Consider the following 20,000-nt stretch of genomic DNA (forward strand, 5'->3'; position numbering starts at 1 on the left):
CGGCTGCAAAGTTGATGGTTACGCCTCTGTACACGATTCTGGTGCGATTTTCTTTGGGTGTGACGGCAAGAATTTTTCTGCAAGCCTCACGCAGAAGGAACGACAAGATTGGAAAGTCCATACCGTCAGCAGCGTTTCCTTTCCTTGTGTCACTGTTGAAGTATCGATAGACTGGAGGATTTTCTAGTGTGTAACAAATAATGGCATAGATTTCATCATTTGTTAATCCAGCGCGACCTAACTCCGCTTGAATCCAGTCCTTTTTTTCTTCCCAAGTTTTCAAAGTTTGTTCAATGCCAGCGTGAATCATAGCGTTCTTTTTGCCTTCGTATGCCAGACCCCTTCCCATTACCTCCACCATTATTTGCCCTGGGAAGGACACCGTGAAGCTGTCTTTTGAAAGGTCCATTTTAATGACACGAGCAAAGGTGGCGAACCTGCTGCAATCAGAGGTTTGGATTGGATGGGTCAGCGTCAGGGGAAGAAAGCCTTTGGGAGGTGTGAAGATGAACGGGTTCGTTTTAACTCCTAGATTAATTTGCACTCTTTCGCCTCTCAGGAGAGACAAACATGGATATACTCCTCCAGCGAATGAAATTCCAGTGAAGGCTATCCCCATCTTATCATCCCACTCTCCGTTCAAACCAAAGCTAACTTCTTTGTCCTCTAGGTTAATCGCAATGCAAATGACATCACCTGCTTTCCAGCGACGGCCATATTGGTCTTTCTGGTTATTATGCCATTTTAAACACCTCATCCCGTCGTATGCCCAAGAATGTTCATCGTCTCCGCAGCCCTTCCCATCGATAGCGCTGGCTTGGAAACTCTCGTCGGCCCAACCTAGCTGCATGTACCCTCCCGTGTTGGTCTTACACTCAAAATAAAATTTCCCGTGTGTTTGTCGAAGCGGTTTCAGTACCACTGTGGGAGCAACTCTTTGAGCAAAAATTTCAATCGGAGGTCCATCAAGAATAATGGCTGCTTCTTGATAGTTATTGGCGCCTTCTACCTTAGCAAGCGACTTAAAATCAATTTCCATTGCGTTGTCCTGTTGATAATACTCGAGAATCTCCCTTTACGTGAACTAACTGCTCGCTTCCAAATCCTCTCGAGCGTCAGCGGATATTGAAGTTAAAAGGAAAGCTCTCTTTTTCCGCTTTTCAATCCCTGCTCATTTTGCAAGTTAGGCTTCTGGAAACATCTAAATGACTGTTCTTGTGTTTTGTAAAATACGTCGTGCTTGTGATAGCAAATTCCTAGTATATATTAGTTTCAGTCTCTATTGGTTCCATATTTATTTGCATTTTATTTATAGTGCCCCTTTCTGTTATCGACAAATGTACGTGATCCATAACTAATTGTCAACTGATTTGCATGGATTTTGGCGCTGTGACAACACATAGACCGTATTCATAAATGGCGGTCACATTTATAATTCTTTTGTCCACGTGCAAATTAGCCTACCAAGCCTCATTTTAGTGCAAAAATTCTTTTCAATTCACTGTATGGTGTCGAGGCTTGGTAGGCTAATTTGCACTTCGACAAAAGAATTATAAATCGGCCGCCATTTATGAATAAGGTCTATAGGCAATACGTAGTTTTCACGTGACGTCATCGCCGCCATGTTGGTAGACGAAAACAAAAGATCTCTCGCTAGATCTTTTTGTCCGTTCACCAGCAATTGTACATTGCAGCGTTGTTATCTGTGCCTCCAGAGATTAATTGGTTGCAAACCACCTATATGGTGACTTTTTTTCAGCCAATCACAGCGCGCGTACCATCTGGAGATATAATAAATCTTATGGGTGCCCTTTCTTACTTCAGTAAACGACGCAAAATCAACCGTGGACGTATGCTTATGTTCTTGAAAAATATTTTGCATTTTCTTCAAAAGAAAAGAGAACAGTGGCGCAGAGCGTGGGGGGATAAGCTAATCCTTCAACTGAATCCATGTTGAATCCAACCTCCGTTGCTGAGTGCGCGCGCGTTTGAAAAAACTTAAGCCACACTTTCATTCTTGTCTCATTCCTCTTCAGGAAAGTTACTGAAATCATTTATCCAAAAGAACTACAAGCCAACTTGTGTGCTCATGACAAAAAAGGAGATAAGAAAAAAAGAGAGAGATAGAGAAAGTCGATAAACTAAAAGCGACAAAAGCAAAGGCAATTTTACAGGATTTGAGGTGAGGTGAAAAACCTTTCGCGGTACAGGGAGCAAAGAGCCGAAAAGCAGACATCTTTTAATTGCAATCAAGTTTTATTTACAAGCTTTTTTATAGCTATTGAGAATCTACACCGCCGAACCTTGAGGCTGCGTAGTGTGAAATTACAAAAAGGTCCAAACACTATTTTTCGTTTCTATCAAACTGTACAATTGTCGGTTTGTCTTCCTTCTTTCACCTAGTCAATTTGTGGGTTGTTCTTGAAAAGGTATTCCGCCTGAAAAGGCAAACAAAGGAGAAATTATGTCATATGATGCTCCTTTACTTGTAATTGCAAAACGAAAACCTCGACAACCGCTTTTTATGTAGATTACACTTCACCTGGTTTGAATCAAATCCCCTTTGAAGCCAAAGCGAGTATTCTCACTCAATATAAAAAACAACGTGCCACATCGCGAAAAAAGCCTGTCAAAAGACTCCTAGTAAACGGTGCACATGGGCTTTCTCTGTTTACTTAGGCTGTCCATGACTGATTTCACTTTCTTGCAGTGCCTTGTTCTGGTTTTGCCACACCCTCCTCCCCGTCTGCCTTCTATCACAGTAGTTAGCGTATCCTGCCCACAGCCTAGTTGCCTGTTGTCTCCGAGTATGAAGTCTTCCAGTGAAATTGTTATAGAGCGAGTTTCAATTGAGTGTCATAAAACCAAAACCAAAGTAATTACTTTGGCCAATGAAAAAGGATAGACACAGTCCAGTAAACCAATCAAAACTCGAAGTAATTACACGTAGCCGACACAAAGCGCGGGAAACTGTGTACTCGCGAGTTCAGTACGATTGGTTTTGGTTTCGCTTCTGATTGGTTGAAAAAATGGAGCGAGACTTTTGAACCAATCACTGAGTAACGTAATGCAAAACCAAGGTAATTCGCTAATTACTTTCGACACTCAATTGAAAACCGCTCTAGCGACCCGATAAAAACCCTAAACATGAGTATTCCACAAGACTCACCAAATAATCCACTGGATCACCTGGGCGCATTTTGCAGCACTCAATAAGGCCTTGTGCCAGTGTGGGCATCACGTGTTTCATGAGGTAGTTCCTGAGTGGGATGGACTGATTTTCCAACAACTCTTGCTCCTGGCGTTTGACTTCGGAAAGGCGAACGCGCTTATGAGAAAAAAAAAAAATGACAAGTGGGTATCCAAAAAGAGAATTGGGGGTAACCATACATTTTTCAGAGATAATTAAGCTTCAATTTGGAAAAGAACAGCACACATTGCGTTGCATTCTAAAGCTTTTTACAAATATTGTTGATTAATTATCTTCAAAAAATGCATGGTTACCCCTAATTAATTGGATTTCAATAACACTTGCTATGATCTGCTTTTCCCGCATATCCCGCAAATTAGTAGGCACTGTCCTTCATTTGAGGTTAGCCGGGATTCTCCATTTGCAAGTCAGAAAATTGCTTTTTTCATTGCGATCATCATTCGCTTAGAAAGTCACTTCATTTTTACGTGTACTCTACATCGAACTCCTTTTCCGTTTTCAAAAGCATGCCTATCGTTAACCCTCCTGAGGTGAACTTCCTTTAACGCATAAAAACTAAATTAAAATTGATAAAGAACCTTTTTCTTACCCATTCTTCCTCTCTTCGTTGTCTCTCAGCCGCCTCTTCTGCATCTCGTTTCTCGCGTTCCTCTCTTTCTTTTCGCTCCTTTTGAAGCTGTACCAAAAATCAACAACAAACAATCAAAAGACTTTCAATTCAGTTTCATGAAAAACGACAACAACAACAACAATAGATAACTATAAAAAACCAACCACAAAAGTAACTCCGCGTGTTATTGAAAACGTAATAAATAAACACGTACGCGCTTTTCTGTTTCAATTCTTTCCATTTCCGCTAGCTCTTCGGGAGTAGGACCTGGTGAAGAAAACAAAATTACAAATTTTACAGGTAAATAAGAAAAGTGTCGTTGTTTCTATGTGTTTTAAGCAGATTTACGAAGCACCACAAAGTAAAAGTGGTAAAGTCAACGTCCTCTGAAGCTTGAAAAGAACATCAAGAGTACATCATACCAAATGGATTTTTCAGTTGCGCTGAGGCATTGGGCTAACGGCGTTTCGCCCGATGAAACGTTTCTTCCTAAGACAACAAGTTATCGAGTTAGAGCATAGAGACCAGGTATGGGCCTGAGGTGTAAGGAATCAAACAACGCAATTTTCTATAATTTGTCAGGGAACCGAATTTTAGATTTCTCTGCCTGATGAGCTCAGGTGCCGTGCCACCTTGGTACTCTTGAATATGAATTGAGATCATTCCTGATCAATAAATACAAGGTCATTTCATCGGCATTTATTTCCAAAGTTCCTATAAAATTACATGTACATGTTGATTTATGTTTTCTTCTCTTTTCTTTTCTCCACAATTCCTTGGTTCTCAGTGTTTTGTCCACCTCACTGTTCCGTACATCTGTCTTAGATCGCTATTGATCAATCCTACTTACCGTAATTTCTGGGTGAGCCCATAAGCTTTTTAATTTGCTCAACGGTCTTCGTCATTTTCCTGGTTTTATCTTGAGTTATATCTGGCGAAACAACACGGATATGATGAGGACCCAATGCAGATTGCAAAAGTAACGTAAAGTGACACACATTTACTGTATTGGCATTTAAGAAACAGGTTCTCCGTTAAGGTATTCGTATATGTTTGGTTGGATTTGATCGGCTTTTGACCGCGCACGCGCAGTCGCGTCTTTTGACCGCACACACGTCGTACGGTAAAAAATGTAAGGTATAGTAAGGAAACGAACTTTATTTAAGTGTCTAGTCGTTCTAGCGCTGGAGCACTAATTGGGACACTGTAAAGTGAAAATTATCGCAAATCAAATCAATTGTTGGTTTCAGTTGAGGAGAGGGGAAAATCGGGAGTTCCCAGAGAAAAACCTCTCGGTGCAGAGTAGAGAACCAACAAACTCAACCCACATATGACGCCGAGTCTGGGAATTGAACCCGGGCCACATTGGTGGGAGGTGAGTGCTCTCACCACTGCGCCATCCCTGAGCTGAACATCTCGAGTTTACCAACAAAGAACAGTCACTCTGTTAACAGCCTAACGCGGAGTTACCTGTTCCGTCCATTAAGTTCTTATCAGCTGATCGGGAGTTAAAAAAATCGATTTAAAGTCCGCAAGGGCTATTTTCATTTACTGTACTCACCGATGTGATCTGGATGAATCTCCAATTCATCAAAATAGTTCAACACCGTTTCGTCTTCGGTGTTGATAGCTCGGAAATCAGCCAGTCGCCGCATCAGTCCTGCGGAAAATAGCATTAAGTTTCGGGATAAAATAGATAGAGATGTAGCGTGCGATTTCAATCAGAGATTTGAGAGACGTGCCCGCAGTTCCACAACTTTTGACGTCCGACTGGGGTTAATACAGTTTGGGTTGGGGAATAAGAAAGGAGGAGGAAGAAGAGACGCCTTCATTTTAGCGCGCAAGATATATTTGTCAGCCAAAAGAGATCATTTCCTCAGAAGGAGATTTCGGCTGTCTCCTTTGGAAGAAAGCAAAATAAAGTTGTAAATGGAAACTGTTGAGACAAAACACAGGATACAACTCACCTTCTTCTGTGTTGTGTGTTCCAGCGACAACGCTTTCCGGTAAATTCATGACTCTGTTCTTCAGGAATTCATCTGGGGCCTCTAGCGATGCTACCACCTCTGTAATTCCAACGATGACATAAATATAAGTTTAATAATAACATATGAAAAGGTTCATGATTGTTTAGTCACAATCTTAAGTCTTTTATATAAAAGATCGGCACCCTCACATGCAGTTCATACCTGTTACTTACCGAGTTCAAGGACCGTACTTTTTTATCTCCACTTAAGGCCCCCTAAAAAATTCTCGGGTATTATGTGCGATATAAGGATAGCCTCACCCAAACCATTTACGCTTAACTACAACCACGACGTCGACGAAACGTCCCGTCACCAATTATATAGACATATCTGCAAGTGTGCATGGTAGTTTCATTTCCGCGGCACCTTTTCATCGTTTCATGCTTTAAGAAATGGCCATGAGCGGGAAGTTGTATGTTTGTCTTCAAAAAGGCTAGAAAATGGCTACAAAATGTCTCACGTAAGAGTGGTAATACCTGGCATTGTTAGCTTGTCATAACTAAGCGGTGAGTCTTCTTCTCCTTCCTCGCCTTCTTCGGCTAAAATGTTGCGAGATTAAATTGTAAGCGTAAAGCAAAAGAAACAACCAAAAAAAAAACTCTAAGGAAAATCCGGTCATTTATGGTATGATATTAACCTGCAAACAATTCCTTGGCCTGTTCGTATGTTTTTGGGTAACCATCCAGGATAAATCCCTGAAAATAAACAAAAGGATAGTCGAAGATTATAAATGCTCAAATACAAGTGCAAATGCTTCCTAAAGTTAAAACACTGAGGCGTCGATCTCGCTGAAAAAATGTTATTTCATGAAATCAGAAAAGCCACGAGGAGGAACATTAATGCATCATTATTACCTGGTTTTGACAAGGCATGGAGTGTAACTTGTCTCTGTAGAATCTGATGATGTACTGATCTTCAAAACGACCTGCTGAACGAAAATAACGCAGCTAAAATCATGTATTCAACTTAATACAGTATCACTGACGATGTTTTATGCTTCTGCTCCAAAGTTAGTCCAAGTGTAAAGTGTTTATCATAAAAAAAGTGTTTATTGACTTGAAAAGTCAGGGGCATCCAACGAGAATATAGTTCAAAACCACTTAAACATAGCATTAAACATAGCACTGTCAAACGTATTTTAGTATTTAACGGGTAGATATAGGCATATTTTTATCCCCTAACAATTTTTCAGCTGTTCGGATTTCCTAGCTGAAAGTCTAGTGATGCGTGTTTTACGTATACAGAATCCACCTTTTCTTTGTCGAGCAGTTGAGTATAAAATTTAGGTTCATCTAAGTCATAGGCAAAAGAAGTCTCCCTGGAATATCACCTAGAAGTCTCCCTGGGATATCACCTAGAAACACCACATTTACCGCTACTTCTCTCCTTGCTGTCCTGCAGAGCTTCTAGAAACTCTTGATCCTCTTGTGCTTTGAGGTCATCCTCATCATCACCTTCGGCATCTGCTCGCGCTACACTGCGTTGCTATTTACGAAAAAAAACCATTCTCATCAGTAAGTTATTGTCTCTTTGCGCAGTTTTCAACTAAGTGCTGTAAAATCAAATCCAAACCGCATGGCCAATCACAACAACCACTAATAAATCACATGAGCCAATCATAATTTTCCGTTAAGCGCGGGAAAAGGCGATCTGCTCTTAATTGCCTCTGATTTTCCGCGAATGCGACCCAAGAGTCTCAAGCCAATCAGAAGGTGTTTTATTACAAACCAAAACAATCCAAAAAGTGGTTTCGACACTGAATGAAAAGCACTTCATCATACAGCAGGAGCATACTGTTTCTCAGTCCTCCAGGCTTCACAACAGCAATAAGCATTATACAAAAATTTGGTTTTATCAACGGAGTTGATAATGTAAATTGGCCACCGTACAGAGATCACAAAAGCTGACGTTTCGAGCGTTAGCTCTTTGTCAGAGCGAATCCGAAGGGCTAACGCTCGAAACGTCAGCTTTTGTAATCTCTGTCTGGTGGCCAATTTACATTATCAACTCCGTTGATAAAACCAAATTTTGTATACTACTTCCCCACCGACGCAGCACCACAGTTTCTTTAGAAAATACCCCCGTTCATTTAGCAATAAGCATTGATAGTTCAAACCATACAGGCAGCAAAGCACCAAGTAGTACAGTTTACAATGTGCCTTTTTGCGGCCAACATCTCGAGGGTGGTGACTGGGTTGACCAATCACAGCATTCTGTTCTAAGCAACTACTGTCCATGTAAATTATTATCATCATTGAACTTCCAGGCCCCAGTTACTCAAAGAATACTACGGAATTTTAAAGCTCACTTACAAGTCTATCAATGGCTTCATCGATGACATCTTGGATTTTGATGTGGTGAAGTTTGTAGTGTTCACAGAGTTGTTTAATTACAAGTGTCTTGCCTGACGCAGGTGGACCCAGTATACAAGCTCTTAGTGGCTAAATTAAAGATAAACACCAAGTTTGTTACTTTATTGTGACCATGAACATTTTTTTTAACAGAGGCAAATTTGAAATTCAACACAAAAACAACAACGAATATTAGCCAATATCAAAAACACCATAGTACTCTTTGTTTGCCCCTCAAACATTTTACATAAGCATTGGTTGATTCTAGTTTCTCATGAGACCATTATAAGTCCCAAGAGAAAATAAAAATAATGCTTGTACAAAATTTAGGAGGAACACCAATAAAGAGAATTATAGTATTTTTGAGATTGGCTAATCATCTTACCAGCAAGCCACGTGTCTCTTTGTACTCTTTAATAATGTTGTCTATGTTCTCCATAAGTCCCAACTGGAGATACAAAGAAAATTTTTAAAAAAATGTATGTAGTACTGAATCCCCACCAGCAAAGTCTCCTTTTTCATTGATATTTTGGGACAATTCAAAAGAAGACTCTACTCTGCTTGCAACATTTTCTGTTCAACTTGCGCCACCCTTGCCGAGCAACTGAAATACCTTTGCATGTCATCATATGACATGCACCATATGTGGCTTTTTTCCAGTTCCATGCACATTAATACATACAGCCCTCACACAGGGGTCTTCTCAATAATTCTTATGATGATTTTGGTTAAGGTATCATCAGCAGAGGTGACTACAAATTACACGTGGAGCTCTTACTTCTGCCACCCAACTGATGTTCATTCCCTCCTTGACATAGGTTGCATCCATTCTGAGGTTGACCAACAGCATGTCAAAGTCAGCTTGCTGTGAATAGATCAAGCAGAATTTACATGATCGTACTGTTAACAGATTGAAATTAACTGAAGTGATAAGGCCCTCTTTCTATAAACCATCGCAACATGTAACCCGAGGGTATATGAGAGGGGTGAGGGTGCTCGTCATCTTGCTTGGGGGTCTCAATTTCGGATTTCAGCCTCACTTAGGGTGTTCTGGGGAAAACACCATCACGTGTAGCTTATATGTAGCTGTGAAGGTCTCAATTAGGGCTTCTCCTTTAGGGGTTTAATTCAAAATTCCGATGAGCATCCCCACCCCTTCATAACGATTCCCCCCCCCCCCCCTCCCTCGGCATGTAACCAACCTCAAGCTCTTTTATCAACAATGCTTCCTCTTTGGAAATGTTCTTAACTTTTCCATTTCCTAGGTGTGAGCTCACAATCTGCAATGAAGAATAATAGTTTATTTATTATAATTCCACTATGATGCCATTTTACCATATTTGGTCAAGAGAACGTGCAAAATATGAGACGGTAATATACTGCAGTGTCCCGGTTTGACCGGTGTAGAACATAGCAAATACGGACGGAATGGGAGTTTCTCAATGAAAGAAAGCATTTTCAACATGATGCAAAGACTGAGAATTTAGAGAATTTGGTTTGTGATCGCTTGTCACTCGTCACTTCGTTTATCTAATCAAATGAGGATATTTGGCTGGCTTTTGTGCTGTTTACATTGATCGCACGCGCACTGGGGGACAGATGCGGGGCTTGGAAATACTACGCAACTTGCAAAATATCCGCGCGTATTATACATGTTAAACCATCGAATAAGATGTGTATACCGGTATATTGATTCATATTACCCAATTCACACCTCAAACACCCTTGGACAGCCCCCATTGACAAGTAAAATCATCTGCCATTAGACAGAGTACAATCTATTACCTTTATAAGTGTACATGACATTTCAAGAATAACAAATTGATATGTGGGAGACACTAGTGGATTAAGATTAGACATGTCTTGGGAATTACGCATAATTGCATGTTGGCTTTTACTGAGGAAGGAAAATCAGGATGCCTATGAATTCAAGACATGTTGATGGAAGCCAAGTGCACACACAACTGTGTCATCTCTGCTTCCACAGCAGCAAGAAAATCACATCACACCATTTGCAATGTCTTCAAGCACTATCTAAGTGAAAAAAAAAAAGCAACAATTGCTTAAAGTGATGAGCTAAGTGTGAGGATCACTTCTTTCACCCAACTAACTAAGTGACATAAAGTATACTACTGCAGTCCAGTTACAAACCTTGACAATTTCTTCAAGTGTATTCTTTGAGTCATCCACAGCGACAAGATAGCGCACTTTAGGGTTTTGATCACAAATGTTCACAATCACTGCAGCAAGGTCAGTAATGTGGATAGTTGGTACAACATTCTGACCATTTCCAAAGCACTGTAATGCTGGGGCCTGACCATGCCATGCTGTCTTGAACAGGAAGTGAAAAATGTCTTCCCCTGCTCCGTACGTTAATCCAGAGGCAACAACATAGGTAATGAACTTGGCTTTGTTTGTTTTTCCATGTTTTATGACCAGTTTCTCCGCACTGATATGGGGTTTAAAGTTGGGATGTGCTCTTCTACGACGATAGTCATCTTCAGTGAATGAAATCTCTGGATCATCCTGTTAAAAAAAATTGTCCTATCAATGGCATCAATGGCAATTTGCTTTCAGTGCAAACATAGCAAGAAAATTTTTTTGCTATAATAATATTGTCTGCTTACCAGAATTATTCCCATAACATGACACTACAAATAGTACGTGCTGGACTCTTGTTCATGTTCAGTGAACTGACAGCTTACTTACCCACGGACTAATAGAGATTTGACAAAACTGACCCCATTGTTCTGTTGCCCAGTGTCAAAGGTCATAGCTTTGTTTGAATTGCAAATTAAAGACAAATTTCATTGCCAAGAGTCAATTATTATATGTGGGGTGTCCGCTTAAGAGAGACGGTAAACAAAAAGAAAAAATCCAATTTTAATTTTCAAAAGTGTCTGCGTCCGTTTTATACGAGAGAGTGTCCGCTTATGGGAATGTGTAAAAATTAAATAACTACAGAGTTTGACTGGAAGGTAAAATGGGGAACTGAAAAAGGTGTCTGTAGAGTAGTAGAGCTGTCCGCTTACGAGAGTGTCCGTTAGTGGAGAGTTGACTGTAGCAGTAACAGCCAAATGTGCACTCTTACCAAGCCTATAGGCCACTTTCAAAAACATTATAATACTCTTTGTTTGTCCCCCAAATTTTGCATAAGCATTGTTTCCAGTTTCTCTTGGGACTTACAACGGTCCACTTACTGCACCTTTTATAGCCGGTCTTAAATTTAGCATTAGCACCAATGACCTTTGACAAACATTGTGGAGAAGTAAACTTGTGGAGTTTGGGGCTATTTATATAAATAAAGAGATTGTACTTCATCTTACTGCAACTTGGGTAACTTACAGGATCAAGTGGCTTGCTTCTTGCCCAAGTCATCACAGTTGACAAACAAATAAAAACTTTAAGCTTCTTGAAGTTTTCCAGCTCTGCATGAAGGGCTGATAAAAAAGCATGTTAATAATAAATGTTAATAATAGAAAGAAACATAATGGGTGTATTAAAGGAAAAATAAGAAGAAAAGGGAACATTGGCATATCAGACATCACAAAAAGCAGCAGAAAGTGTGTCATTTCGGTTGATGGAACATTTCTGCCTCATGACTTTATTAACATATAAAATCATATTTGCTTCACCAGTGCTTCTTGCAAGTGCACAATCTTGGTTAGATTACCTGAAACAGCCCATGTTGCTTCATCCACCTGATCTGGACTTCCAGTGATGTCATAAACAATGATATCACACTCCAACAAATGAGGTAGCAAATCCTCTTTGGTATTGTACTAGTAAATAAAATTCAACCAAGAATCGAGTTAGGATGTCTTCTCTGGAAAATGTCTTCCTATTCTAACTTATCAACATGCATTACCGGTAAACTGAGATTTGAAAAACATAATATCAATACTCTGACCTACTTGATTCATCAGCTGAATGTTGTTGTTGAATGCTTGTGGTTTAAGCAATGAACTTCAGTATTATATATACATAATCAAGTAAAAATTCATGTTCATTCCCTTCTTACAAACTGGGAGAGTGCAATGCCATGACTTAATTCCGGAGGTGGGGGGTGAGGGGTGATTGGGTCTGAGTTAGGGTTGGGGCTAACCCCAACCCTATCCTAGATTTATTCACCCCTCACAGGCCCCTACCCCCAGCTGATCCACAATAAATTAATAGCTATTGGACAAAAAAGAAAAACAACAACAACAAGCAGACAACTGGAGCTCAGATTCATAATTTTTTTATTGGAATTTGACAACACCTTGGTTGCCAGTTGGTTGCTAATGAGTCTCCCTGACAGCAAGATAATGAAGCTTAGTTGAAATAAGAACTTAATGTGACAGTTGCCTGGAAGGCTAAATAACCTAGTAGCATACCTGCCAACCCCCAGAGTATAACAATCTCAAGAGAAATCTTTATATTACAAGAATGTCATTTTCGTCAATGTCTGAATACTCTCCGATCACTCAAAGCCTTCCGAATGTTCCTGACGTCTCTCGGTTAGAACAGCATTTACCGATAATACTGCTTTTATTCCCAATGATAACCACGCCAATTTTCTACCATATTTGTGCAATTTGATTGGTTGATTTCTGGCCAATTATGATACTTGTTGATTAGATATCAATCCACTTCTTTTTTTATTTTCTTTTTCGCCATCTTCAAGATAACGAAATTAATAATTTTTTTTTGAAAAATGCCACAGTAGGTATTTCCTGAGAGATTTGGTGCTCTAACCAGGAGACTGGGAGGTTTGATGAAAAACATGGAGACTCCCGGAATTAACCAGGAGAGTTGGCAGGTATTCAGTAGCTACAATTAAGCGACAAAAATAGTTGAGACACTGAACTGGTAAGACAACAATTAAAGAAAAATCACCTTAATGTTACATTTTCCACTTGCACTTCCCCCTCTTCCCCTTGCCTCCCTCCTTCAATGTTGGTAACGGAAAAAGGAAGAGTTGGTGAAGAAAACAACATTGTTTGGGGGGAGGGGGTTAGATGGAAACTCTGGGGGAGGGATTTGTCCGGGATTCCTTAAAAGGGAAAGTGTCTCAACCCTTTTGGTGCTTATTGTACCGTAAGATAATTTCAAATTAATTTGAGTAGCCGGTTGCAGATAACTCCTTATGCTAACTATCACCAGAATGCCAGCCAGGCAGAAATACAGGAAATTTTTCGGCTTAAGGGGACACTTAGAGGTGTTTACGCAAAGTACACTGATTCTCATTACATATCTGGCCCCAGTTGTTTAAGTTTAAGTTTAGTAGTTTAAGTTTAATAAAGCTTCTTACCAATGTACAAAAGAAAATATATATACAAAAGTACAATAGGTAAAGGAAAGCAATAGGGGGAAACTGAATTCAATTCAAATGATGGATAGTGCTTAATATCCGACGGATAAATCACTATCCAGTCACTGGATAAGTCATAGTGAAACCAATTGTGCTATCCAATGGATAGCGATTTATCTGGTGGATAGCGTTATCCACCTTTGAACAACTGGGGCCTTTATTGTACATTGGGCATACATGACTGTACCTCAAACACCGTCTCAACCCACTCGGGTTTGAATTGTGTGGGATCCTGAACTGTGCCGACTACTTCGTAACAATTCTCCTTTGGGATCTGTGGCTGTGCACTACTTTGTGATTCATCATCATTTCCTTCATCTTCCTCAGTTGTTGCGCCAACAACAGATGATGCCAAAATCTTGAAAACAATATAACTTGAATACATCAAGAGTCGCTATCAAGACATCTTGAAATTGTATAGAAGTGTGATAGAATACATAAATTGAGGTGTACTAGATGAACTATATTGAGTTGCCAAGTATACAAGAGTAAACGCAACATATATTAACTCGATATACCATACTATCAAGCGACAAGCAAGGCTTACTATCACGGTGAAAACAGCTGAAATGTTCGAAAACAAAGTAAAAAAAAAAAACACAAGTTTGCTATCCCGTTATGGTCTAATCACTCCATCAAAGACATTCCTCGATCTAGTTGTACCTTGCTAATGTTCTTTCCGGTGTACAAATCCACATGATTGACAAAAACTCGAGTCCTTTTCGGTTTGTCTTCGCCAGCAAACTCCGCCATCTCTTCTTGCTTTAGAGGTTACTATGGTAATAGAACGCTGAGCACAACTGTCCCATCATTCACAGAGAGCGGAATTCTCCCCATGCCTTCTCGTCGAAGAAGAAATAATCGTTTTCATCTGCGACGAAGATGTCTACCCCTCTAAAAACCGGTGCTGTTTCTGATCTTAAGAACCTTTTTGCTACGCCAAAGCACTTTTTAATTTTTATAGGGTACATGGCACTGTTTATAAACCAAGGTATGACGGTATGAAAAATCACAGCAACTACTTTGTACCATAGTACATTCATCATTGATGAGCTTTTTACTGTACATGTGTTTCGTTCTTTCAGTCACGCTTCAACATCAAGGGGTAGTTCTCAGCAAATTTTTAATTTGCGTAGACAACGTATTTGCGTAATCCAATATAAGCTCAATGTCAATATTGGCCAAACTTATTTTTGGCAGGAATCCTTGTGACCGCTACCAAGGACGAAAACAACCATTACCCTTACAACACAACAACAGTGGTTCTGCTATCTGAATTTATCAAACTTCTCGTTTCTTTTGGGCTTCAACTTAGAACGTAAGCATAAGCGTTTAAATTTGTTATTTGAGAAAGTTTTCGATCTCAGTTTTCAAAATATATAAGCTCAAATAAAGTGTCTGTTATTTTTAATTGATAAATGTATCCTTTTTCTTTGGATGTGTTCAGCATCACCTTGGGTGAATTCATCAAACAAGTTTTCTCCAACACTAAGGGTAAGAAACTTTAATCATTTTGCTGCAGTTAAGTCTGGTATAAAAGTATTGCTTTTAACTTTTCAGCAACATAATAAACAAGCTGCTCTGAAGTTCACAACTGTTGCAGAAGTATTAAAGTGCATCTGAACTCAAATATTTTTTGTCTACAATGTTAATCTCCCCACCAAAACCAAACATATTTTAATATTCTTATGTTAAAATTTCTTTTTTTGTCTCCTGGGAAAGACTGGCAAAACTTTCAGTAATTTGGACCAACAACCTTCAGTTGATTGAAGAGACATGGGGCGGCTATTCCCAAGTATTACATCACAAACTGCTTTGCAATGCAAAATGTCTTTGAAAACAGGTATGCAAAGCACTTTGTGATGTAGAATCAGAATAATTTACCCATACCTCTAATATCATGATGGTGGGTCCAAATTACTGCTAGTCCCGCCAAGTTTACGTGACTTGCATGGCACAGAAAGAGCAAAATTCTGGGTAACAATGGTGACATATGTTTCTTTGGATGGGGAGCTTTATATTAGAAATGAAAAATATTTAAGTTTTTGTGCACTTCAAGGATAAATTTTCTGGAAGTATGGATGGGTTTAATGTCTTTAGTAATGTGCACATCACAAGGGTTGACTGGAATAAGCTTTGTTTGTATATCACAGGGGCCATGGATTAAGTTTGAAAGTTGGTGGGGGGGGGGGGGGGCATGGGGGTGCTAGGTCTTGGTATATGTACTAGTAGTGTAAATTTCTAAGTCTTTGGTCACCCGAAAACAGTACTGTAAGAAAAGGTGGGTGGCTATAGCCCCTCCCTCTCCGCGGTCCCTGAATCAAATAGACAGACCATTATCTAGACAAGCTCTGATGGAAATTCACTGGCGGAAATTCCTCTAAACATGTGATGCCTCTTTAGCTGTTAAGTCTAACAAAAAACTTTTAACCAGGGTTCCAATTTTTATTACAGTTTATCCATTTCCTGTGTTTGTCAGCAAGTGTCTGTTGATGTTATTGTTTACATCATATTTCACTGTCTGAAGAATGTACTTACAGAGGGTATCATGCTATAAAAAAATGATTTCAAAAGTAAGGACTTGTAAATCTCAAGCCTTTGACTTGACAATAAGCAATGAGATGTTAGCCACCAAGAGCTGAAAAATTATCTGGAGGCAAAAGTGGTAATGAGCCATATATTATTTTGTAAAAAATTCAAACTTTCAATCCGTTATTGCTAAAAAATGTTCAGTATATTACTTAAATTTAGGTAATTCAATATTAAGTACTGTTTCTTTGGCTGATTGATAAGAATATAATGCAGAATGTTATGCTATTGAGGTAATCTTGTAATCAATAAATATGCCTTAATTCTACTATGTGTATTAGAAAATGTACTCTCTCCTTGAGACCGATAATTCATTTGGATGAATCATATGGTTCTAGAATTAAATACTTGAGCTATTTGTACTAAAATGGACCTCAAAACATTATCAACCATCATATTATTGTGTGTATTGTGTGGTTCCAGAAAATATCCATACCCCCACCACGGAAGACAATTGGAAATTCCGAGGGAGAGGGGGGGTTAAAGGGCAGTAATTTCCAAGGGGTAGGGGGGTTTCGTGGGAAACTACTTTTCCAAAGGGTCACGAACCACATACAAAACATTGAAAGCAACATACGATCGATCTGAAGCACAAAACACACTATCGGACGATGTTTTGAAACAAAAGTCAGTTTTGAGATAAAGTTAATACTATTAGCTTCAATGTTTCCGTTTTTCTTGAGTTAGCTAGCGCTACAATCTCCCGAAGCTAAGAACAATGTGTCTTTCATTTGGGACGGATTCAAAACATGAATTTTCTGATTTATTTACTATGGTTTGCGAAGTTGTTTAAGCGAGTGAAATTTCTCATCGAAGTTCGCACAAAAACGTGAAACAGTCGACGTGCAACCCAAATGTTTTAAGCTTTGCAAAGTTGATAGCGCACAAGCTGAAAGTTTAGCTGGATAATGAGCTTAACAAAGCGTATACATGTATTTTTCTAAAAGTTAACCTTAATGTTGTAATAAAATCTACCGCAATTACGTAACTAATTCACTCTCGTTTTTATAAGTAAAAAAATTCTGGAAATTCCTGAGGGGAGGGGGGTCATCAAAGACCCCCCTGGAACGGAAAATCCTGGGGGGAGGGGGGGTGCAAATCAAAAAGTCTTCCGTGGTGGGGGTATGGATATTGTATGGCACCACACATTTTAATTTTACTGTAAGTATTAATGTACACTTGTGCTTGTTTTTCCCTTTTAGTTTTGCTTCTCTACGTTGTCCCATCATTCTTGTACTGTCTTTACAACAACTTGGCCTTTGTGAATTTGGCAAACTATGACCCAACAACCTACTACCTTTGCTGCAATTTAGGGTTGTTGTAACTGGAGTAATATTTCAGGTAGGGAAATAAGAATTTGTTGTTCTTGAAAGTGCTTAATTCCCATACCTCAACACACCTTTTAACTTTAATATTTGTTCTCTGAAATCATCCCAAATACATTGTGTTGTTTTTAGAACCTTATGATTGAAAATCAGATTTGGAACGAGAAAAGTGGTCACACTTTGATCCATAACCAAGAAATGCACGGGAATGGGTTTGATACTGGGTTGATGTCACAAATTAATTTGCATCGCTGTTTTCAAAGAACTATCTCAATGCAAAGCAGTCTATGATGTCAACCCAGTATCGAACCCATTCCCCTTCATTGCTCGGCTCAGCGATGCAAATTAATTTGTGACATCAATCCATTATCAAACCCATTCACCTGCATTTCTTGGTTATGGATCAAAGTGTGACCACTTTTCTTGTTCCAAAGCTGATTTTCTTCTAATTATTCATCATTATTTATAGTTATGTATATATCAACTTCATCATATTTAATTTTTCTGTACAATTATCTTTTAACAAAATTAATATATTAATATGTAATTAATAATGCATATAAAGCACTATATAAGTGAATTAAATTATTATAATTATTATTGATAAAAGTATGACCACTTTTCCCATCTTTCAAAGCCAATAAATAAGTGAAATTTCAATCAAAAAGTTCTTAAAAAACAACACAATGTATCCAGTAATTTAATTTTGATCAGACAACCCATTGACTCCTGAACCACCACTCATTGATGAGTAAAATTATGTGATATTAGACAGTAAAATCTATCAATTTTCACTCTTAGGAGTCAATGGGATAAAAAAGATTTATTCAATTTTTAGCTGAAAATATCCCAACAAAAATGTTCGAGTGGGCCACTTAGGGGCCTAATATAGTTTCAGTTTGTTCATTTTGTTATTGCAAAGTAAGCAACTGCAATGTGCTGCTCACAGTGGATAATAATATTATTATTACCATATTACTTTCTTCTCAAACATCCTGTGTGAGCTTTTGGTGGATATCAGTAGATGAACAACCTCTTGTTATATTTTAATAACAAGCAGTGCTTTTCCTTTGTTGCAGGTTCTCTTTGACAAGCAGCTAAGTGTTCGACAGTGGGTTTCTTTGCTGTTATTAACATTTGGCTGCATTGTAAAGCAAAAATGAAATTTGAGAACCTTACCAAAGCCAGCAACAGCACTTTCTCTCAGTTTCTTTGATGTCCATTTGATTTTAATCCTTGTTCAGGTGTTTTGTTCATGCTTTGCTGGTGTTTATAATGAGTACCTTCTTAAAGGAAAAGGTGGCCGAAGTTCCATTTATGGTCCAGAATTTTTCATGTATTTGGATTCAATCGTTTCTAATTTTGCTGTGCTTTGGTTCAATGGCACACTTTCGGATGCCTTTACAAGAGAAAGCATTGCATCTATTTCCCAGGGTAAAGTATTGGCTATAGTGTTTAACAACGCAGCCATTGGTATAACTACAGCTATGTTCTTACGGGCAACTCAATTCTATTCTCAAGACTTTTGCAAGTGCTTTAGAGATCATGTTCACAGCTGTATTGTGTTGGTTTATCTTTGGCATCCCAGTAGGACATCTTTACATTTATTGCCATTGCCATAGTGTAATATGCAGTAGTTCTTTATGCTCAAAACCTGTGGATAACACAACGAAACAAGAAAAGCCTAACAATGTTGGTTCTCAAAAAGCTGACACCAATGTTTAACATTTTATACTTATTTAAGGAGCTAGAAGTTTAACTTAAAAGTTAATGTTGTCAAAATATACATAGGTTGTACAGTAATGTCAAACAAGAAGTTTTAAATAACAATGCTATGTAATTATTACCTAGCACTCATTTTTAAGTCTCGAGCTTATGTAGCAAAGCACAAAATGGTCTAATAATACAAGGCTGCTGCCTAACGATTGCCCGGTCGCCTGGGGAGCCTTACTTGCGAGCGTGGGTGACCAAATTTTTGAACGAGTAGCCCGAACAGGCGCTGGCTAATCACAAGGTGATTCATCCTTACTTTTAATTAATTAATTCTGGGCTCTTGAAAAAATGACTTTCAATTGGTTTTCAATTGAGTGTCGAAAGTAATTAGCGAATTGCTTTTCAATTGGTTATGATTACTTACTCGCGCCACTTTTTCAACCAATCAGATGTAAAACCAAAACCAAATCGTGGCTCACGCTTGCACATTTTCTCGCGTTTTGTGTCGGCTAGATGTAATTGCTTCCAGTTTTGATTGGTTTACTGGATTGTCTCCGTCCTTTTTGATTGGCCCAAGTAATTAATTTGGTTTTGGTTAATTTTACGACACTCGATTGAAACTCGCTCTAATAATAATAATAATAAGAATAAGAATAATAATAATATAATATAATAATATATAATTATCATTACTATTATCATCATCATTGGGGTGACTGTTTAAGCACAAAAAATAAATGCTGGTTTTTATGTTGAGAAGAGAAAACTGTAGTACCCAGAAAAAAAATCTTCTTATAGCACAGGGGCTAACCTCACTTGTC

The 20,000-nt window shown here is 38.7% G+C and overlaps 2 protein-coding genes and 1 pseudogene across 3 annotated transcripts in view; 1 reads left to right on the forward strand and 2 right to left on the reverse strand.

The window, feature by feature from the left end:
* LOC138027010 (GPI-linked NAD(P)(+)--arginine ADP-ribosyltransferase 1-like) overlaps nt 1-1,295 on the reverse strand; it is a 2,285-nt gene extending 990 nt beyond the window's left edge. Inside the window, exon 1 of the mRNA XM_068874493.1 lies at nt 1-1,295. This exon is cut by the window's left edge and continues 990 nt beyond it. Coding sequence (XP_068730594.1) covers nt 1-1,039 — 1,039 coding nt within the window. The 5' untranslated portion in view covers nt 1,040-1,295.
* Nucleotides 1,296-2,237: 942 nt separating this feature from the next.
* LOC138026675 (adenylate kinase 7-like) lies at nt 2,238-14,336 on the reverse strand. 2 transcript variants are annotated; one of them, XM_068874118.1, is made up of 20 exons: nt 14,216-14,336; nt 13,740-13,910; nt 11,873-11,981; nt 11,545-11,639; nt 10,351-10,725; nt 9,402-9,479; nt 8,978-9,064; nt 8,585-8,647; nt 8,161-8,289; nt 7,222-7,333; nt 6,703-6,773; nt 6,486-6,543; nt 6,325-6,387; nt 5,789-5,887; nt 5,383-5,481; nt 4,672-4,752; nt 4,036-4,088; nt 3,801-3,887; nt 3,170-3,328; nt 2,238-2,438 (listed from the first exon to the last, which is right to left on the reverse strand). In XM_068874118.1, the coding sequence occupies exons 1-20, from the start codon at nt 14,303-14,305 to the stop codon at nt 2,400-2,402; spliced, it is 2,118 nt and encodes a 705-aa protein (XP_068730219.1). In that variant the 5' UTR covers nt 14,306-14,336; the 3' UTR covers nt 2,238-2,399. The 2 variants fall into 2 exon arrangements, with proteins under 2 accessions (XP_068730219.1, XP_068730218.1); XM_068874117.1 differs by having other exon boundaries at nt 6,703-6,776.
* Nucleotides 14,337-14,418: 82 nt separating this feature from the next.
* LOC138027111 (UDP-galactose transporter senju-like) lies at nt 14,419-19,191 on the forward strand (annotated as a pseudogene).
* Nucleotides 19,192-20,000: the final 809 nt, after the last annotated feature.

The sequence above is a fragment of the Montipora capricornis genome, chromosome 12 (genome assembly GCF_036669925.1).
Source record: "Montipora capricornis isolate CH-2021 chromosome 12, ASM3666992v2, whole genome shotgun sequence".
In the NCBI taxonomy this organism is placed as follows: domain Eukaryota; kingdom Metazoa; phylum Cnidaria; class Anthozoa; order Scleractinia; family Acroporidae; genus Montipora; species Montipora capricornis.